This window comes from Lissotriton vulgaris, chromosome 3_1, assembly GCF_964263255.1.
Source record: "Lissotriton vulgaris chromosome 3_1, aLisVul1.2, whole genome shotgun sequence".
NCBI lineage: Eukaryota > Metazoa > Chordata > Amphibia > Caudata > Salamandridae > Lissotriton > Lissotriton vulgaris.
The window spans coordinates 52,223,487-52,246,820 of record NC_141689.1 but is presented as its reverse complement, the minus strand read 5'-3'; the positions used below and the strand labels follow the sequence as shown (position 1 = coordinate 52,246,820).

The 23,334-nt window shown below is 46.2% G+C and overlaps 1 protein-coding gene across 1 annotated transcript in view; it reads right to left on the bottom strand.

Moving 5' to 3' along the window:
• The window catches only part of LOC147725927 (long-chain-fatty-acid--CoA ligase ACSBG2-like), a 279,020-nt gene that overhangs the window by 138,455 nt on the left and 117,231 nt on the right, over positions 1–23,334 (bottom strand). The window contains exon 5 of the mRNA XM_086960051.1: positions 17,860–18,009. Coding sequence (XP_086816177.1) covers positions 17,860–18,009 — 150 coding nt within the window. The remainder of the gene's footprint in view (positions 1–17,859; positions 18,010–23,334) is intronic.

Sequence of the window (23,334 nt, the reverse complement as noted above, 5' to 3'; positions counted from 1 at the left end):
CCTTTTTGGAGGGGCATCAAGCTGGCTTTCGTCCAGCTCACTCCACCGAAACTGTCATCGTAGCGGTGATGGATGTGCTGAGACAGGGTGCCGATAAGAACATTGCCCAAGCCCTTGTTTTACTGGATCTGTCGGCCGCATTTGACACGGTCGACCATGCTATCTTGATCAACCGTGTCAATAATGCCGGCATCCAGAGTTTGGCCCTTGCCTGGATTAGATCTTTTCTTCATCAGCGCTCTCAGGCAGTTCACTTGTCCAACTTTTCTGCCCCCTTAGTTTGTGGTGTCCCCCAGGGTTCTGATTTGTCCCCTCTTTTATTTAATCTTTACATGCAACCCCTCTTGGTTTCCCTCCGTCACGCCCCTGTCACTATTCTGAACTACGCGGACGATCTTCAACTGATCTTCCCCGTGGATTCTTCCCTTTCTTCTTGTTCCAACTTTCAATCAACCATGCTGGAGATCTCAGAGTGGATGCAGTATAGCCAGCTGAAGCTTAACCCTAGTAAGACAGAGTTGGTATTGATGGGTGGGCCAGCCAATCCTTGGAATTCTAGCTTCTGGCCCCCTCCCTTGGGCCTCCACCTTGCCCTGTCAAGTCGGTTAAGAGCCTTGGGGTCATCATTTCAAATGATCTGTCTATGAGACCTCAAATCAATGCGGTAACATCATCCTGCTCCTCTGTCAGTTCAAACTTGGTTGTCTGGTGTTCAAAGCCCTCATTGGCCAAGCACCTGCTTTCATTATCTCCAGCCTCCAGCGTTACACTCCTTCTAGAGCACTCCGATCTACTTGCCACAACCTTTTGACGATCCCTAGGTACAAAAGAAAAATGCATGGTGGCTCCTGTTTTTCCTTTTCGGCCCCCACCTTGTGGAACCTCCTTCCCTCCTGCCTCAGACTATGTCCTCAGTATGATTGCTTTCATAAATTACTCAAAACCCACTTTTTCAAACTAGCCTATTGAGCCCCTCACAGCACCCTCTCTCCCGAATTTGTCTTGAGCGCCATGAAACCTTTTGGTGGCCGTGCACGGTAGAAATGTTTTTAACATAACATAACATAACATCTATAGCGAAAAATCCGACTAGTAATGTGGAGCCTACCTCAAGAAACTCTTTGCAGTGCTTGCATAGGGACATCTAACACCTCACCTACACTTTCACTGAACCAAATGCTAGTATTCTACATGCACTACACAGTGACCTCAGCGCAACACTTGGTACCAGCACAAGACCACCGTGGGTGCCTAGATGTCGGCTAGGTCATGTTATGTCTGCTCGCTGATACCCCATCCTGTGGGCACAGATAGACTTTACCTATCACAAGAAATAGCTCAGAGAAATAAAAATGTCTCATTCACCTGTACCTTTGTAGAATCAGGGCCAAGAAAGAACTGGGTAGAGTAGTGCCCCACAAAGTAGTGGTAAACATCACACAGTATGTAGTAGTAGTAGTATAGCTTTATTTCGATACGGTACATATCATAAAAGCAGTACAAAAAGTAAAATCATTACAATGGTGCATAATATAAAATACCGTAGGGAATCATAATAGACATTAATACATAAAATACACATTTAAGCTATCCTTACAAATGTTTGCACTAGTATCTAAAAACAGGTCACAGAAAAGAGGACATTATTGAATCAATAGCTTTCTTGCAGATCTTATACGCCATGCCCAGCCAAGAAATTTTGCCATGCAGCATGCAAAGAATGGGCGGGCATCAGAGCGCAATATACGTAGGGCTTCTAAGTGTGATCTTGTACCCAGACTTCTGCACAAGGGCTTTAACCATTTCAATCTAGGAGCTGCATAAACACTGCACTCAAACAGAAGGTGGGCGTCAGACTCGACCCTTAAGTCGCAAAATGGACAAAATGGGACCGTTTGAAAGGGAGGATTCCAAGAGGAAGTAAACAATCCTAAGGGGAGAACACCCACCCTAAATTTGAAGTAGAGTGATCTGTCTCCAGAGCTGTGGATTAGGTCCAAATAAGGTTCCCTGTAGGGGAGATCTTTAACTAGTAAAAATTGGGCAACAGATTTGCAAAGATTGGAGTTACGCATTCTGTTATTTTTTACCCATAGCCAGTAGGCATTCTTTAGGAGCAGCTTGGGTGGTGCTGTTTTGTTGGCCCAAGCATCTCCCAATCCCAGCTCATAGAGCAATCGTTTTACCTCCCTAAACCATAGTATCTTATTACAACCTGGGAGAGACAACAGATCTTTCAGGGCGTCAGCGTAACTACACAATTCTGGGACATTCCATACCCGGGACCAAAGTAGCAGAGGGCGCAGTTTTGCTTGCTCGCAAATTGGGCGAGTGCCTGCATCCAACAAGAGGGGGATTGTAGGAGTGCTGTGGGGTAGCCTCATCAGATCTTTATGGAAGTTGTTTTCCATCTTTGCCAACGTATCGACTCTCTGCGTACCCCACAGTTCGGCGCCATATAAAGCTGCGCTTACAACCCTTGCTCTGTAGATATCTAGCACTGCCCCGATTGGTTTCAATGAGGAGGCTCGTTGCTCCTTGAGCAAAACACCCGTGACCCTTTTGTGCGTCAGAAACACCTTTTGATGGTGTGCCTTCCAACTCATTGAGTCACACAAGCGAATTCCCAAGTAGTCAAATTCTTTGACTCTCTCCAGGGGGGTGGAATCTAAAACAGGTGGGGCGACGGATTTCTTGGGGGGATTAAGGACAAGGAATTTGGTCTTGCTTATATTTATAGCTAAACCCCTGCTATCACAGAAATATTTAAAGCTAGAAAGCAATTTCTGGATGCCTGCTGGGGATTTCGAGATCAGGAGGGTGTCATCCGCAAACAGGAGCGTTGGGATCTTTCTGCCCGCCAGGGTAGGCGCATCCGCAGGGTGTTGCAGCAGATGCTCCACCACTCCGTTGACATATAGAGAAAACAGAGTGGGGGCAAGCACACACCCCTGGCGGACGCCCCTGTCTACTGGGATGCAAGATGTTTTTTCTCCCTGGACACCCCACCTGATCTGGGCGAAATTGCCTTCATGAATTTTTTTAAGCAAGAACAACAGGTAGTTAGGTAGCCCTAGACCATCGAGGACATTCCATAGTAGTTCCCGTGGGACTAGGTCGAAGGCCGTTCTCAAGTCTATAAAGACTAGATATAACGTACCCCCTCCCAGCACCACCACCTTCCAATATAACATCAGAAGGCGGAATGTTTGCTCGATGGTGCCTGTCCCTGTTCTAAAACCTGCCTGAAAATCAGACAGGATCTTTTCCTCGTCGGCCCATTGGAGGATCCTACCCAGAACAACTTTCCCCGCAACCTTCTGGGTTGAGTCCAGCAAGCTTATGGGGCGGTAGTTTGCTGGGTCGTCCCTGCTGCCTTTCTTAAAAATAGGCACAACTTCTGCGCCCCTCCAAGAGTCAGGAAAGGATCCCCCTAGCAGAGCCTCATTTAAGAGTAAAGCAATTAATCTGCTCCATACTACCGGGTAGGATTTAAGTAAGTCCCCTGGGATACCATCAGGGCCTGGAGCCTTGTTGGGGACAATGCCCCTAATAGCCCCTTCAACTTCCTGACTAGTGAAAGGGAAGTCTATAGGAAGAGAATTAGCTATTGTAATGGCCAAAGATCCCAGGCATGGAGGAGACAAGTCCCGTGCAACAGAATAAAGCTTGGAGAAGTGGGCAAACCAAGCATCACCCGGAATATTGCAGGTTATTTGTTGGTCAATGGGCTTGTTCCTTGCTCTTAGGAGATCCCAAAACCGTTTGGAATCCTTCAAGGTACTAGCTTCAGTTAGGTCACACCAGAAATGGTAATCATGAGCCTCCTTTGCCTCAACCACTATTTTTTTGTAAGATTTCCTCGCGGAACTAATGGCGACCTTGTCCCTACTCTTTACTGCAGCAATAAGCTCCCCCTTAGCAATACGACATTTAGGAGAGTACCAATTGTCTCTAGCATTGAAATCACTTTTGGAACCCACCCTGGGTTTAGTATATTGAATAGTAAACAATTTACTCAGTGATACTATGGTCTCTATAAAAAGTGGTAAGACTTTAGTACTGGCTGGGTTTATAGCGTCAAGCCGAGGCTCCACCACTGACAAGATGGACCCGGCTTGCGCCATCCTTGCCTCATCAGCTTTAACTTTTGCCCACTTCAAACGCCTACCACAATTGGACGGAACAATTTCATGGGATGACTTCCAAATGGGTGCTTGCTTGTACTTCTTGTTTTGCCAATTTGGAGAGAGGGTTAAGCAAAGGGGGTTGTGGTCGCTATCGCAAGATGCTACAACCTCCATATCCAAGTGGAATGGCCAAAGATTATAATTCAGGATAATAAAATCGATTCTGGAGGAGTGACCCGGTCTATTGTAGGTGTGAGCTCCCATAAGGTCCGATTTTGAGCGGCCATTCGCTGATCTCAAATTATGCTCCAAACAGAGTGCATTGATATCTAACGCACTTTGTGTCCATTTGGGAATCGGATCCAGGGACAAGGTCGGGATACCCCTTCTTGCATCTTCTTCGAAAGAATTCAAGATATCCTCCTTTGCCAGCGGTTCGAAACAACAGTTGAAGTCGCCCGCAAGGAGAATATAAGAGTCAATCTTGCAAGCAGCTAGGTCGTTGCTAAGACCTGTCTGAGGTAGGCTTGATGTCCCGCACCTGGCGCCCCTCAGATATAGGTTGAAGACCTCTAACATCTTGCCCCCCTCGCAATGTATTGAGATCCTCTGCAAGTCGGGAGAATGAGTGGACCTATCGCTCACTTTTAAACCCAGAGCAATTCTAACCCATATTAAAAGGCCTCCAGATGGACGACCCTTTGAACCCCTTTGTTGGAGAGCTGGGACAAAATAAGTAGTAAATCCTACTCTATGTTTTGGGTCCAAGGTCCAGGTTTCTTGCAAAATGCAAATGTCAAATGGCTCTATGAATACATTCCATTCGGGATTATCAAAGTTCCGATTTAGCCCTGCCACATTCCAGCTTACAATCTTTAACGGAGGTACAGCTGTGATAGGTTGACTGGGGGAGTAAGCAAATGCAGTTGAAATAGGCACAGCCGCTAGGGGTAACCTGTCAAGGGGCTCATCTTGGGAAATTTTGTAGGAGGTTGTAAGGGCCATGATTCCCTCAGACTGACTTCCTACAGATGAAGGTGTGGCCTGTACAGGGGCCTTTGGTAGGATATGCGAGGATTCCGACTGGGCATTCCTACCTTGTGGACTAGAGGCTCCCAATGCAGTCAGCTCGGCTTGATCTGCACTACTCTTAGCTATCAAACCCCCCTCAAAAATAGAGCTGTGTGGTGTTCGAACTAGGCCAAAAGGATGCACAGTTGCTGAGGGTTCGATGCCTGCACATAGGGACCCGGGACGCCCATGGGCTGGGAAAGATGGTACATTGCCCGCTGTGTGGGAACCTGAGTGCCTAGGGAGTCAATCTACTTCCTCCAGACCCCCGAATCTGTTTGAGATTGGGAAACCATTCCAATGTGAAAGGGGATCCACTTGATGGTTAAAATGGTTTCTCCTTGGTTGTTGATGGACTAATGACCAATTGTCCATCTGATTGTGGATCGGTCGTGGGGGATAGAAGAAGGACAAGGGTTTCGGAATGACAGAGGACCCTTCACTACAAGGCCACGAGCATATGTGCTGTGCTGTGTGCGGGTCATCGAAAGTTACAACTATGCAATCCCCCGCATTTGTTTTCCTAGTTGGGCCCACCCAGGAAGTTCTGCGCACCATCAGCACTTTACTTCTACGGCCATTGGGGATAGGTCTATTGACATTAAGCCAATGCATTATTTTATTTTTCAAGGACCAATGATCCTCATATTGGCCATTGCTGATCTGTGGAACCCCCATCAACACAACTACAAAGTCATTTGCTTCCGGGGGAAGGTCAATATAGCCCCCTCTAAAATTGTTCTTAACCTCGAAGTCCCGGGTAGGTGGTATAGCTACCTTGTCAGGCTGGAGTTTTGGAGTTAGCCCAGCTTTAGAATTGACAGGTAGGTGGGTCGGGGCCTTAGGGATTGTAACAGTAGGTATTTGATCCACCTTCACAGTCCTCGGTTTAGGAACCGGGCGTACAATCGTGGGTATAGTGGGCTGGCTTTGGTGTGTTTGCGCTATGGGAGCTGGAGAAATAGCATCAGCTACAGGGAGGCCCTGATTCTCAAGACTTCTCAAACCGAGAGTGGCCAGAGCAATAATGCTCTTTTCCATCTCAAGTAAATTATTTTCGATTCGTGAAAGTCTGAGATCTAAGGGGGAAAGGAGCTTTTTAAGGGATTCCCATACCAGATCTATAAATTCCCTATCATTATTACCCAAACCATCTATCTGTGGACCTTCAGTCACTGGGGTGGAAGCAGGTAATTGCTCAATGGTTGTCCCCACCCCAACTCCCTCCAGTGGTGGCTGCTCCCCAAACGGCCGAGCAACTTTGATGGTGGGTGTTGGGCCATTCGTCGGTGTCAGGTGTTGTGGCACCGCGAATTTCGCCTTCTTCCGTGAATATGTGAAAACGAGAGCGAGCCTTCCGGTTTAATTGGGTGGCACTAGGGGCACTAGGGGCATTAAAGACCACTGGGGGGGGGAAGGGTAGGAATGGCATTCTGGGCGCAAGAGGTGACGGGGGCGCTCACTTCCAGTAGATTGAGTTGTGAGGTGTGGTGTGGGGAGGGGATGAGTTGGGGAGGAGTCTGGTGTACCTCTGCCTGGGAAATTATACAGTGGGGGATGGGAGGACGCTCTGGAGTGACCGCCACAGCTATAGAGCCCAAGGAGGATTTTTTGGAAGTAGCAATGACTTCAGACAGTCTTCTGGCCGCTGCCAACTCGAGAGATACCCGAGTCTGAAGCTTGGATATTTCCTGATCAATAGCGAAGTTAGTGCGGGTAATGAAGTCATCCATTGGACCACTAATTGGGTGACCACCTTTGGAGGCCTTACTCCTGGTTGTTCTAGTGCACATATCTTAAGTAAGGGGCAAGGCCAAACAACAAAATATATATAAGAAAAGGAGGGCGTGGATCGAACTTTGCGGTCCTCTGTGGTAGGAAGTAGCGGGCAAAAGAGAGTAGGCCAGTCCAGTCCGCTCAGTCCTCGAACGGCCTCAAACGGCCCGCTCTTTGCCCGGTCTTCGCCCCGGTCGCTCCCGCGCGCGCTCCCGCGCAGCGAGGGACAGCTGTATCTATAGGTCCTTGGGCCAATGGGCAGAGACGTTCGAGGTGGGGCGGGGCGGTCAGGGAGAGCGGGGCCAGGTGACTCGGCCTCTCACACACCGGGACTCCTGGGAGTGTGAGTCCCGGGTTTTGCGCTCGCAGCCCTGCCGCTTTTCACAACCCCACTGCAGCGTCCACAAGACGGGAGAATCCGAAGCGGGACCCGCGGAGCGGGTAGCGCGAGGCGTTGGTCAAGGACAGAAGAGCCTCCAGCAATCAGCAGCGCCGTCCAGGTCAGGCAAACAGTGTCCCGCAGTACAGAGGGTCCTTCCCTCTTTTCAGCTGTTCGAGGTGGGGCGGGCGGTCAGGGAGAGCGGGGCCAGGTGACTCGGCCTCTCACACACCGGGACTCCTGGGAGTGTGAGTCCCGGGTTTTGCGCTCGCAGCCCTGCCGCTTTTCACAACCCCACTGCAGCGTCCACAAGACGGGAGAATCCGAAGCGGGACCCGCGGAGCGGGTACCGCGAGGCGTTGGTCAAGGACAGAAGAGCCTCCAGCAATCAGCAGCGACGTCCAGGTCAGGCAAACAGTGTCCCGCAGTACAGAGGGTCCTTCCCTCTTTTCAGCTGTTCGAGGTGGGGCGGGGCGGTCAGGGAGAGCGGGGCCAGGTGACTCGGCCTCTCACACACCGGGACTCCTGGGAGTGTGAGTCCCGGGTTTTGCGCTCGCAGCCCTGCCGCTTTTCACAACCCCACCTCACCACATCTCTGTTCTGTGCCTAGCAACATGCAAAGTGAGCAAGACAGAATGTGAAGACGGGCACCATAGGGGATGACACTGTTTGGCCGTAAAATTTCCCTAAGAAGAGGTTCTTGGAGGTAGCGAAACCACTGCACCAGTGCACAAACATGCCCGCCTCCACCTTCACCTCTGTCTGCCACCCTTACGATATCTGGGTCAGTATTTTTTTATGACAAATGAACCCCAGACATGGAATTCCTATCCAGGGCAATACGCCTTGATGATACAAGAGCTACCCTTGACCCTGCCTCCAGGCAGGTTTCTCCCCACACAGCGCAGCTCCACCTGTCTGTGCCCATGCTCAGCGATCAGCTGCCGCTCCAGCTGACTGCAGTTCGCGGCCCGCCGTAGGTTGCTTTTGTTTTTTCGACCTTTAGTTTGTTTTCTGCTTTCTGCCAATTGCACTGAATTTTTGTACCCTGTACTTTGTGTACTTCTGTTCTTTTCCCCCTTGCCTTCTGTTTCCCTTTTCGCCGTTCCCTGCTCCAGTTTTCCAACCGCTGCATCCTCTGCGGACCGCCCCCCGCTCTCCCATTTCACCCACTCCCCCTCCCAGCTGCTTCTCCCTCCCACCTCCCCTACTTATGGTGGCTGCCCACTGGACGCACGCAGCAGACGTGCCTAAGGCGGTATACAACGTTTAGCACGCATGTTTTACCACGCACTACCATTACAACGCAGGCATTACCACACATACCATTACAACGCATTGCGCTGGGGGGCGCTCTAGGATAGAGAATACGTTTAATTTTATATCCAACACCTTCCCTAGTGTCCACGGGGACTGGAGTTGGAATATAAAATTATACTTACCACTATCCAGCACCTCAAAGCGCTATGCATTGTAACGGTATTCGTTGTAAATACCGCGTTGTAAAGGTATGCGTGGTAATAGTATGCGTGCTAACGTCATACATCCGCCTAAGGCAGGCCCATCTGCGCCCAGCGGCGCCTGGACCGCGCCCAGCGGCAGAGCCTCTGGCCCCCGCATAGGCCACGACTCCCGACTCCGCTATGATGCCAGCACCCTCCACGCACTCAACACCAGACGTGCACACTTTTGCTTCCAGGCTGCCCGAAGAGTACCCTTCTCCTGCTGGAACTGAGGCTTCAGCAGCAACAGACCCGCCAATCCACCCATCAGGACAGCATGCAACGCCCTCAGATGCATACTCCTGAACACCCGTTCTGCACTCAGACATGCCATCAAACTCTGGTATATGCTCTACATATCCTCCCTGGAAGTCGCCTTCCTGACAGAGACCTGGATGAACAACTCCTTGGCACCCAACATCACCATAGCCATCCCTGACGGCTACAAGATCACCCGGAGAGACCACACCAACGGAGCAGGAGGCGTAATCACCATCATCCACAAATCCACCCTCAAGTTCTCAACCAACTCTGACGGCACACTCAACAAAACCGAGCACCTGCACTTACAGATCCACACTGATTCCAACACCACCCTCAGAGGAACTCTGATCTACAGGCACCCCGCACCCTGGTGACAGTTCAGCGACTCCATCACTGACTTCATCAGCACACACGCCCTTGCATCCACGGACTACATCCTCCTGGGGGACCTGAACTTCCACCTCAAGAAAAACAACAAAACTAACTATACCACCCTGCTCAACAACCTTGCCAACCTCGGACTCAAACAGCTTGTCACGACTCCCACACACTCCGCCGAACACACGCCTGATCCCATTTTCTCCACAAGCTCCTACATCTCCTTCAGTCACACCACCAAACTCCACTGGACCAATCACCGTTGCAGGCCACTTGACTTTCGAGAAGCCTACCATGCACCACAGCACCCAACAGATCCCCTGCCGCTGCTCGAGCAAAATCACTGAAGACCAGCTTCAGACCGCCCTCGGCCAAAGCACACCCTCGGACCCCACCGACCCCGCCGCCAGCATCCTCAGATGCTGAATTGAAGACTGTACTAACACCGTCGCCCTGTTCAAGAATCCCTCCAACAATCGCACCAACAAGACCGGCAGCTGGTTCACCGCAGATCTCCAGACCTCCAAGTAAAACTGCAGAAAGCTGGAAAAGAAATGTCGCCATGAACAGAGACCGGAGAACCAAGCAGCCCACAAGAACGCCATGCACCAACATCATCACCTCATCAGATCTGCCAAAAATACCTCCTTCAAGGACCGCCTCGACAACAATGCACACAACAGCAAAGTGCTATTCAACATTGTGAAGGAACTCTCCAACCCCAGTTCCAGCTCCAATGACATCCCGCACTTGGAAGACCTCTGCATAGCAAGATCGCAGACATCCATGACAGCTTTAACAGCTCCAACAACCAGGCCACCACTGCAGCCAATGACACACCACACCCCACGACCACCACCCACAGAGACCCCCTTCTCACCTGGACAAACATCAACAATGACGACACCATCAAAACCATGAGCACCATCCACTCCAGCTCCCCATCAGACCCTTGCCCTCACCACATCTTCAACAAATCCGGCACAACCATCACACCCCACCTCTTTCAAGACTGCGACCTTCCTGGAGAGCTGTGAGCAAGCCGAGATCAGCGCCCTGCTCAAGAAACCAAAAGAAGACCCCAGGGACCTCAAGAACTTCTGGCCCATCTCCCTGCTCCCGTTCCTGGCGAAGGTCATCAAAAAAACTGTCAACAAACAGCTGACCTGCTGCTTCGAGGAGAACACCATCCTTGACCCATCTCAGTCTGGCTTCTTTAGCAACTACAGCACCGAAACGGCCCTCATCGCTGCCACTGATTACATCAGGGCCCTGCTGGACAATGACGAGACCGCGGCCCCCATCCTCCTGGACCTGCCTGCCACTTTCAACACTGTCTGCAACCGCACCCTATGCACCCCACTCTACGACGCAGGAATCTGAGGCAAAGAACTGGACTGGACCACCTCCTTCCTCACCGGCAGAACCCAGAGCGTCCGCCTCCCTCCCTTCCTTTCTGAAGCCAACAAGATCACCTGCGGCATACCCTAAGGACCCTCCGTCAGACCGACGTTGTTCAACATCTGCATGGCCCCACTTGCCCACGTCACCAGACTGCATGACCTCATCATCATCTCCTACGTCGACGACACGCAACTGATCCTCTCACTCACCAAGGACCCTCTCACCACCAAAACCAACCTCCACGAAGGAATGAAAGCCGTCACCGAATGGATGAGGAACAGCCGACTGAAGCTGAACTCAGACAAGAAGAAGGTCCTTATCCTCGGCCCCACTGCTTCTGCCTGAGACAACTCCTGGTGGCCGACTGCCCTGGGAGCAGCACCAACACCCACGCACACAACCAGGGATTCATCCTCGATTCAACACTCTCCATGACCAAGCAAGTCAACGCCTTCTCATCCTCCTGTTTCTACACCCTCCGTATGCTTTGAAAGATCTACAGGTGGATCCCCACCGACACTAGAAGAACGGTCACCCAGGATCTCGACGGCAGCAGACTGGACTAAGGAAAAGCCCTCTATGTAGGAACCCCGGCCAAACTGCTAAAACTACTGCAACACATACAGATCGCCTCTGCACTCCTAATCCTTGACATCCCTTGCCACAGCCACACCTCACCTCAAAGACCTGCACTGGCTTCCCGTCAACAAGAGAATCACCTTCAAACTCTTCACCCACGCACACAAAGCACTACACAACACCGGACCAGCATTCCTCAACAAACAGCTCACCTTCTACACCCCGAACCCCCAGCTCCGCTCCGCCAACCTCACCACCATCCCCTGCATTAGGAGAGCGACCACCGGCTGCATTTTATTCTCCTACCTTGCCGCCAAGTCCTGGAACACCCACCCCATCCTCCTATGGCAGACCTAATACCTACTAACCTTCAGGAGGCTACTCAAGACCTGGCTGTTCGAGCAGTAGCAGCACCCTCCAGCACCTTGGGACCCTCACAGCTGAGTAGCACACTTTTCAAATGTCCTGATTGATTGATTGATTGATTGATTGATTGAATGAGCCTAGACAGGAAGGATTGAATTCCAGCATAGATACCCCTTTTCCGGAACTCTGGGACACTGAGACAAATGGGTACAGGTGGTTGGAAGGGAAGTGGCAACCTCTAACTGTACAGGAACTTACACTGTATTCCTTGTGTTTCAGAGACAAAGGAAAAATCCTGCTTGGTGTGAACAAAAATTGCAAAGCAATACTGCATGTACCAGAACTGCAATGGGGCACTTCCAAATTGATGGATTCCTATTGGCAATGTGGTGGGTTTGCCTGTATGGAGTTCATCCCCAGATGGAAGGACCACTGCACCCTTGTAACTAGGGCTGGGTATGGTCTGTGAAGTAGCGCTTCGCGAAGCTACGCAAAGTGCACTTCGCACTATGCGAGCTACGCGTAGCACTACGCGAACTGCGTAGTAGCATGTTCCCACTGTGCAAGATGCCGTTTTCAATGAATGCACAGTGCGGACAAGCATCTGACACTGTGCAATCATTGAAAACGGCATCTTGCACAGTGCGAGCTGTAGTTTTCTACCGCTCGAGTAGATTTTTACTAGAGCGGCAGCTTTCTCATTGCAGACTGGTAGCTTCTCATTGTGAGCGGTCGCGAGCATACGCGACCACTCGCAATGAGAAACCTGACCTCCCCGCATTGAAAATCTTGCCGGGAGGTTTATTTTCCATGCACGTGAACAGCAACTTGATGTTGCTGAGCGCGAACGAGGAAAAAGTCTCGCCGGGATGTCATTTTCCTTGCTCGCAGTCACCAACTTGACGGTGGGGACCGCGAGCAAGCAACAAAATTCCACTACGCATGTTTGCACTGTGCTACATGCAGTTTGCGTAGTGCAAAGAAGTACAAACTTTCCAAACTATGTGAGCGTAGAGTAGTGCTTTGCCCAGGCCTACTTGTAACTATACGCACTCCGACCCAGGTCATCGCTGGAAAAGACCTGTCCGAGTTGTTCCAAAATCTGCTGCAGAAAAAAAACAACTCTATTGCATCAGGCTCGAAAAAAAAGAACTGAGCTCAGTTCAAGGGGATTGCGGAAGAATTTTGACTGTTTTCTAACACTCAACATTTAGGATGGTCCATACCCTTCTTCACCTTGGAGACAAAGGTGAATGCCAGCTGGTTATAAATAACCAGGGGGAAAATGCTGAAGATGATTAATGACACTGAGCTCTGCCTGAATGCTATCAAGGAAGAACTCAGAGCCATAGGACTTATGGTTATGCAACATCGGTATGTGTTGGACTTAGAGGCTGTAATGGAGGGCGGGATGTGTGCTAGGATCAGTGCGTGCTGCTGTACTTTTATTCCTGGAAATGATAAGGACAACGACACACTGGCTCTGACCATCCAAGCAGTGCATCGTCTACAAGCCGACATGAAAAAGGATTGAGGTGCCCCGGAGCAGAACTGCTTTACAAACTTGTTTTCCTGGAACCCACAATGGGTGGCCAGACTTTGCTTGACATTGCTTTCCATTTTTCTTTTAGTGCTATTTTTGTGCGGTTTCCTGCAAGTGAGAGTTTACTGCTGTAAAAGCACAGTCCTCAATTTAGGTAGAATGAAAGTAACTAGGGAAGTAGTAATAGACACAACAGAAACACAGCAAACCTCAAAATATCGCACAATGTGACAATCATGAAGTATGGTGTTAAAAATGTAGTTGAAAATTCAACTAGAGGGGAAAGTTAATATGGACAATATGACATCAATGAACGTCATTATGTATCTAGGCATAATGAACTTGCATCTCCGTTGTTAAATTTGACCTAAATGACCTCCCCCACAACCCTAAGTCAGAAATACGTGTTCAGGCTGGCCATGCGACCTAGGCCAAAAGCATCCGTTTGACAGATCTCAGGTGGGGGGATACGTAACCATTAGACAAATGCGCGATCAGGAAAACCCAGATCCAACATAAAGGCTGCAATACCACAATTAGTCTCAGGAGATTGGGCCCCAATAAAACATATTTGTCTAGAGGGGCATGCTTTCCCAAAACACCATAAAGTCAGATGTCACACTGAGTTAAGAAGACTCAACCAATTAGAACCCTGCATGCATATTGCAAACACTGATCACACATTCCGCATGTCAGACATCTGGATAAGCTTGTATTAGTCCCACGCTGTGACTACTGAAGGTCAATAACCCACCTGCACAGATAACTAAATTTATGAATCTGTGACCAGACCCAGAATTCAGCGTTCTTCGGAATGTACATTTGTTTTCAATGCTTCTTGAAAAGTCCAAAAAGGTGGCCAAAACCAATGAGCCTTGAGACAGTCTTCAGAGCCAGACTATATTTCCTGATCTCCAGTCGGCTGAGTTCAACTAAACAAGCTGTTCCTGTTTTGCCATTTTTGTAAGGTAAATTTACAGTCGAGCAACAATAGCTGCTTCAATTATGCTCCATGACCTGACCTGTCTTTCACCTCAACTGCTGGGTCTGGTGGCAGGCATTGTGACATCAGAACTTGACTCTAATACTTATAAATGTTGAGTTCTAACATCTTTTCTTTATAATCATAAACTGGCTGAGTCACAAGTTGCCAATTTTAAAGAAATCAGAGTTGGCTGTTTATACAGGGATTACAGAATCCTATGTATAATTTGAAGAAATACTCCTGATTCCTACTGAATATAAATGACTGTAAGTACAAATGTCTACTTTGGTTGGAAGGCAAACAAAATTACTGAAAATTGGACACAACCCAATGGACGAACTTAGAACTGAAGACAGCAATTTGATATATGAGGCTAAACCCTGTAGGTAAGGTGTCCTGTTTTTGGATAAAACCTAAACCTCACTAAATAGGAAATGGTCCTCATTGGTGTAAACATATACAGACTGATAAATGCCTCTGTAACCACAAAGGAAAAAAGCAATTAAAAAAAAAAGTAAGAGAGAATTAGTTATTTTTTTTTCGTTCTTAGGGGGCTAATGCAAATGTAACATCATTGTTTCTTCTTTTTGTTTCCTTCATTTTTGTGTGCTGGAATTAGAAGGTGCAGGGTTTAGATGCAAGCTTTAGGTCTCATCTAATTATTTTAATCACTGTATAACATCCGGGAACATAAACAAGTTTATTTGATTGTTTGGCATTGTTTAATTCTTTCAATGCTTAGTGAAATGGCTGGCTCATAAATACCGTAGCCATATGTACTATCAGATTTATCTACAGGCACAGAATGGGTAAAGCCCTTTGCTACAGGACCCCCTTTACCAACGTGTCACTATTCATTGCAGGTCAACTGTCAAACAAGCCAGGCTCTAAATATTCAATGCATGATATGGGTACAATTTCCTCTGACAAATACTGTCACCATGCACATGGGATTGGGATGAAAATATGACACAAGACTTACATACCAACAAAAGCCGCAGTTGCGAGGTGTCCTATTGTTATGTGTGATACCGTCAGCTAATTCTGTTTTTTCATCCAACTGCATTTTACTTCTGGAGTTTTTGAGCCCATAGTTACAATGGTAACAGCAACATTTCAAGTCCCTGAATACAATAGAATGTTTGTTTGAAGGTCACGATGTACGTAAAGTGAGATATTTGCCATGGGGACACTTGAAAGCTATGAATGTGCACAAAACCGGAGCACCACTTTAATATATTCAAGTAAGGAGCAGCGCTGAGCATGCGTAAAGCAATAAGCTTAACATGCCTAGAATGAAGGGCTACAAATTATTCTTGTGTAATTCAAAATGTTATAGGTTTTACAAGGTATTATGCTGCTGGCAGAGATGGCCACCAGAACAATGTTGTAAAATTCAGTAAGGAGTAGGTCAATGACTCACAACTGTGTCCGGAAAATGGTTTATTAAAACATTTGAATATAGAGTTCTTACTTTTTAATCCATTTATAGTCCTGTAAACCAAACAGTCTTAAAAGAGTGATTGTGAGCGGTAATGAGAAGGGAGAGAGGGTAATCTGATGTGAATGGGATTGAGAGTGCAATACATAGACTTTCTATGCTTAAACAAGTCTAGAAAAGGACCACACCTAGAGATAATTTGGTATATGTATGCTGTGCTTGTTAATGCTCCAAGTACCTAATCTGTCAGTTGCCATGTGTACAATAGACCAGGATACAACTGCTTGTGCAGCAGAAATTGCAGTGCTTGTGGAAGGGGAAGGCCACATTTAGGCTTGTACTGTTATATGCCCAGGTTAGGCCCATGTAGTGAAGCTGCTCATTTCTTACATTGTCCTCCTTTTCACAAAACCATTTCTGCTTTGACCTTTTGCACATATTTGCGTGTGCGAAAATGTTGGATTAGTTTCTCTGAAACTACCTTTGTTAACACGTCTAGCTTCGCATTACATTATCACAATGTCTCGAACACAATGTACAAGGCCTTTTTATACACAATGTACAAATGTCAATCAATCTTCATCCACGAGTAGACAGGGCTATTTATTTATCCATAACATTGCTAATCTATACATACATCAGAAGGATGCTTTCTATTATAAATATGGACCATCACAAAAGATTAGCATAGGAGGCCCTTCATCTGACACCGAGGGTCCATGCATGCTGAGACTTCACCAAGCAGCAGTTTGACATCTCCATGAGGGGTGTCTAGTTCATGACCAAGACGGGGTCCTAAATTCTCTCCTGCCTAGTAATGGTGTTGGATCGTCCCTTAGTGGGATTCTTGACTTCACACATACACACACTCTAAGAACACGCTGAGTAGGGTTTGCCTAGGTGTACACCCTCTTACTACCTTTCATTATATGCCGGCATATATACACTGTCTTATCACCATGGTAGAACTATATATGCTATTTACTCTTTTGGTGCTTCTAATCACTTTCATCTGCTTCTATCTACTGATTATATAAAAATGACATTGAGTCAATAAATATATTGAAAACATCCCACTGTGTATTCTCTGTGTATTTCTCTGAGCACAAGTAAGCATGAGTGACAAAGTGAAAGATCATGATCTGTTTCCACGATCCCTGAGGGGTCAGGGTTATTGTGTTCAGTGGTTGGCAGAAACTATTCACTCACTGGTAAGGTTAGTGGGCCTTTTAGTGACACTGTGAGCTAGCTGGTCTCTGGCCCAACATATCCTGCTAGAGTGCACCTAATCAGGTCAAGCACCTCACCCAAAGTTTATGTTGTCCAACAAATGCACAGATCCTACAGATTTGTGAGAATGACATGACAGTACCTTACAGTACCTTATATTTACCTCACCTCTGTGCACTGCTTTTTTGCAACTGTTAGTACCCACCAACAGTGAATTACATTTTTTTATACTTTACAAACCCTACCACCCCCTGGCAATGAAGAAGAGAGAGACCTAACTGAGAACACCTCAATAAGGATACATGAGACCATGTAGAACTTGTGTTTAGACAACAAGAAATCTCCCCAAACATATGCCATTCTGTCCACAAGTTGAGATTGTTTTGTAATATGTTTATTTCGGTGTTAAAGCAATACATTTTTCTGTAATTTAACATCTTTGTGTTTTTTAATGTTTTTTTTTACAGAGTTCTATATAACAGGAACTTGACCCGCTTTACACGAGCACCAGTTGCTTTACATGAGGAAACATTCATTTTTGTTAGGCACAGGGAGATTAAGTGATTTGCCCAGGATCACAGGATGTTGCGCACCCTTGCCGAGACTCGAACCCGGTTCCCCAAATTTGATGTTGTGCGCCGTTGCCGTTAGGCCAACTCCTCTCCCCAAATTAACTACAGTTTAGTTGAACTGGCAGCTTTTATGGCTTTTGCATATTTCTAGTTCATCAATGCCACTCACAACTACAATAATACTATTATACTTTTTATTGTCCTGTTACTTAATGCGCATAAACTTTACAAATACTCACATTGTCATGGCTTATCAGCACCCCTTTTGGTTCGCCTGTAGTCCCAGACGTGTAAACCATGCTGCAGCACTTGTTGGCCTTCTGGGATCTGATGATTTCATCCAATTTAGAATCAGATATGTCTGTTCCAAGCTGCATAAATTCTTTCCACTAGAGACAGAAATATTTTTGAGAAATATAAAAGCTACAGATTGTCACTGTATTTGATATGTATTCCCAATTTTTTTTTAACTGAGGCGGCAGGAGTTGTGCATGCGTATTTGTCATAGGAAGTTGCATTCATTTTGCAGAGGGGTTACCACATAAGGACACCAATCCATCAGAGCAATTCTCCTTGCATTAGTTTAGTGTTGTTCCCCATCTAAGATCGCCAATAGCAAATACTTTTTGTTCACATATTTTCAATTAATGTACTTTTTGTATTTACAAGACCAGTGTTTTGCAAATGTATCCTGTATTTTTACTGCTGGTACGTCCTCCTCACTTTGCCACTTACTTTTCGCTCCTGTAACATTTTTTAGGATCATATTTCCTGTTTCTTTTTGTTTTCAAATAGGTTCGAGGTAATAGTTAATGAGCAAACAAGTACTACTGTATTTATTCTGCTGCCTAACCACATTCATTGTAATTCTCCTGTGTGTATGTTAATGCTCTGATTTTGGGGATCCATTTTTAGGCTTTTTTGGGGGATGGTTACCCCAATTTTTGTGGAATGATTCAGCTAGCTGTTTGACTTCCTGCAATGGAACACTGCTTACCAGACCCCAGTACATGTGCTCTAACCGCTAATGAATGTCGAATTTGCTACATCTAACTATAATGTTAACTTTCCTATATCTACATAGCATATGGTGCCCAAAATACAACCACAGCATGGAGAGTCAAAGGTCACCATCACCAGTGGACTAGAGCACCTCTGTGGCATCGGGTAGTGGGACTGGTCAAACATTACTACATGCCAGCTGCTATACCCTGGCAGTTGCATTTTAAACATTAAGTTTAACCTGTAAACAAAAATCTTCCTTTTAAATATTAATATAATAAGTCACCCCAACGTAGGCCTTGTATCCTATAGGGCAGAGTACATGGTATTTATTTGTAGAAATATATAGTTAACATATCCTTACAGTGACTACACCCAAAAGCTTTTTTCACTGTAGCAAGACTGAGTGGCCCATAGAGATACACTGGAAACCAATAGCAAATATTGATTATGTTGTCCTAAGCTAGGAATCAGCTGCAAACATAATTCAAAAACACATTAAAATATTTATTAAAAGGCAAACTTAAAGGTGAAGTTGGATTTTGAATAAATATTAAGAAAAATTGACCTTTAGATAGTTACCGTTTACCATTTCCATTTATAAACTTTATTTCGGCCATAAAAGACCATACAAGTCACATTAGAACACATCACAAAGATAAAAATACATTAAAAGTGACACTCCATATAAGATAAAAAAAATATTATTTACAGAGTATAACAACTAAAAGCAGCTCATTACATTAAAAAAGAGATATGTAAAAACTAATTACACAATTACAGTATTGTTTTCAGCAACTTTTGGCGCCTTTTCCACATTGAGAGAAAAAAGGGGAAAACAGCAAAGACCACAATATTTTTTGTATCAGATCTTAAAATTCGATAAGAGCAGTGCATTAAGAGAACCCCATATAATTACAAAGTGGGATGAACCGATATTTTCTTAATGATCTATACCCAGGACAGAAAAATAATACATGTATCTGTCTCGGGGGACAATTACAAGCCTGGCATATATTTACAGTGGGATTTGCCCAGTTCTTTGTAAAAATCAAATAAAGGAAGAGTGCCTATCCTTAATTGGATATAAAGCTTCCTCGCCAGTGCGGGATGGATTTCATCGATATAGGGTTCAAACATGTATTGTTGGCCTAAAGTGCTATTTTCCTGCAAAACCCTAAGCCTGCACAATCTATAGGATTTCACCAGATCAAGACGGGAAATCTGCGTGCAGTAAGCCTCTGGGCTAAACCTGAGGTCAGAATGGCCAATTTTGGCACAGAGATCTTTAATATATACAAGCCAAGGAAATGTCACTAAACCAGTTAGCTCCAGGATCGATGAAAGCTCAGACCTGTATGAGGCTAGCTCAGGGGTCAGCCAGATTCTGTGTCAAAAAGTCAATGGGGGAGGTCCTGCTTCTTCAGAGATAGGTCTTATGCCCAGATCAAGACGCAGAGGAACAAGAGGGGTGCTTAGCGGAAGATTCATCAGAGATCTCATATTCTTGTTCTCAGCTAAGATCAAGCCCTTCATTGAACAGTGCCCCCAGAGCTCTGCCCCATATAGCGCAGCACTTCTCACCTGCACTTTATATATGTCAGTAGCAGGGCCAGGGACCACTGTACTTAGGGACTTGGCAACTCTCATGACACCAGCAGACAACAGAGCCAACCTTAAAACCGCCTTTTCCATTTAGGGTCCCCAGGAAAAAGACTCAGAGAGAGTAACCCCGAGATAGTCAAAAAGTGACACCTTTTCTAACAGAGTGCCATTGAGCGGAGAGTTGGGGCGAGATGATTTTACTGGATTAAACACCACAAACTTTGTCTTACTTGCGTTTATTTCCAGGCCCCTGTTTATGCAAAATAGGGCCAAGCTATCTAAAATTAACTGAATCCCCATTGGGGACTTAGATAGCAACAATGTGTCGTCCGCAAACAACAATGCCGGCACCCTCCTTTGATCTAGTTTCGGAGCATCACTTTGCTCGACCTGGCTTATTTGGGAAACCAGGGCATTGACATAAAGGCAAAATAGGGTGGGAGCAAGAACACAGCCCTGGCTTACCCCCCTGTCCACCGGAAAGCGTGATTTCAATTCCCCTGATTTTCCAAATCTGACCTGGGCAAAATTCACAGTTTGGCGGAAAATCATATTTAATAGGTCTGGCGAATTCCAAGTTCATCAAGGACTGCCCACAACTTGGCCCTGGGTACCATGTCAAAGGCTGATTTTAAGTCAACAAATATCAAACAGAGGCTGCCACCCTCTATTGATACTGTCTTCCAATAAAGGAGTTGAAGCCTAAGAAGTTGGTCGATACATTTCTCCTAAAACCAGCCTGATAGTCACTCAGTATGTCACGATCTTCCATCCACATGTGTAGACGATCAAGCAAAATTCTCAAAAACAACTTCTGAGTGACGACTATCAGGCTGATTTTCCTATAGTTTGTGGGAAGGGTGGGAGAGCCTTTTTTATATATCAAGAATATTTCCGCTCCAAGCCATGTATCTGGAATTTTCATTCCCCGCACTATAGCGTTAAATACTATACAAAGATAGGGGCCCCAGATCATTGGCTCTTCCCTGAAAAGATCCCCAGGGATCTTATCCAATCCTGGGGCTTTACCAAGGGGGAGTGACTTGATTTCGCCTTGAACCTCTGCTAGAGTAATTGCCTCTAGAAGTGGCAAAGATGCGGAAGATTGTTTAATTTCCATAGGTGATGATGTCAATTCACTAGCATAAAGGAATTTGAAATGTACTTCCCAGGCTGAGGCACAAATATTCGGCTCCACCGGAGAACGTTCAACAGAATTATAGTTAGAAACTAGGTACCAGAAGCCCTTCATATCCCTATTGTGTAGGGCTACTCTGATATTTTCCCATCTAGCACACCCCCATAGATGTTTAGCTTGCTTAATCGTAGCATTATACAGTTGCCTTTTTAGTCTTATTTGTGGTCTGTTCTCGCTCCGGATTGCTTCAATAAGAGCGCCCTTGGCCATCCGGCAGGATTTATCAAATCAAGATAGCTTATAGGTCCTATTCACAATGGGCTTAGAGGGAGGATTAAAAAATGTATTAAGATCCACCGTTAGCTCGGTATGGGTTATTTTAACCACATTCGTATCCCAGGTGGTAGGAAGTCGGTTTGTCTCTTCCATAAGTTTCTCAGGAAAAGGGGTCGATAAAATATATAAAGCTGAAGAAACTTACCTTTTTTTCGACCTGAAGCTCCTAAAGACTAAGGGCCTGATTACGAGTCTGGCAGTCCCAGGACCGCCAGACTTATAGCGGTGCAGTGCTGGTGGCCAAAACACAACTGCACCAGCAGTCTGACATGGCTATTTTAGGCACTAAGACCACCCTTGGAGCGCCACAACCGCCAGCAATTAGAGAGATCCCTGGTTGTAGTGCAGCGGTCTTGATGCTGCAATATGCTTGGGGGGCCCTCCACAATCCCGTTTAGCATATTATGAGATTTGTCTCCACCGCGGTATCATGGCGGTTCACCCTCCATGAAAACTGTGGCAAAGAAGCAACAAAGGGTTTACAAGGAGGCACCCTGTTGCCTTAGGGCCATGGGGAACATGCAGGGGGCACACGTTCTGCCCCTCTGTGTGCATGCACCCAAGGATCCCGCACAGAAGGTGTACAACTGTTACCACAGATTTTTTACAACGGATTCCATGACCACGGATTTTTTACAACGCAGGTCATGTTACAACGGATCCTTTTACAACGCTATTCACTACAACGCAGGTACTATTACAACGCAATACCATTACATCGTAAGTATAATTATAGGTAAGTTTATCTTTTTTGGGGTTTTGGGGTACAGGGGTATTTTTAGGTTTTAGGGTTGGGTTTGGGTTTTGGGGTACAGGGGTTTTTTTAGGTTTTAGGGCTGGGTTTGGGGTTTGGGGTACAGGGGTATTTTTAGGTTTTAGGGCTGGGTTTAGGTTTTGGGGTACAGGGGTATTTTTAGGTTTTAGGGCTGGGTTTGGGTTTTGGGGTACAGGGGTATTTTTAGGTTTTATGGCTGGGTTTGGGTTTTGGGGTACAGGGGTATTTTTAGGTTTTAGGGCTGGGTATGGGTTTTGGGGTACAGGGGTATTTTTAGGTTTTAGGGCTGGGTTTGGGTTTTGGGGTACAGGGGTATTTTTAGGTTTTAGGGCTGGGTTTGGGTTTTGGGGTACAGGGGTACTTTTAGGTTTTAGGGCTGGGTATGGGTTTCGGGGTACAGGGGTATTTTTAGGTTTTAGGGCTGGGTTTGGGTTTTGGGGTACAGGGGTATTTTTAGGTTTAAGGGCTGGGTTTGGGTTTTGGGGTACAGGGGTAATATTAGGTTTTAGGGCTGGGTTTGGGTTTTGGGGTACAGGGGTATATTTAGGTTTAAGGGCTGGGTTTGGGTTTTGGGGTACAGGGGTAATATTAGGTTTTAGGGCTGGGTTTGGGTTTTGGGGTACAGGGGTATTTTTAGGTTTTAGGGCTGGGTTTGGGTTTTGGGGTACAGGGTTATTTTTAATATATATTTACAATTTAAAAAATTAAATTTAATTGTATTAATATATGTTTTATTTTTTTAATAATAAATAATTTAAATTAATAATACATTAATAATTATTTACATTAAATATTAATTTTATTTACTTACCTGTAATTATACTTACGATGTAATGGTATTGCGTTGTAATAGTACCT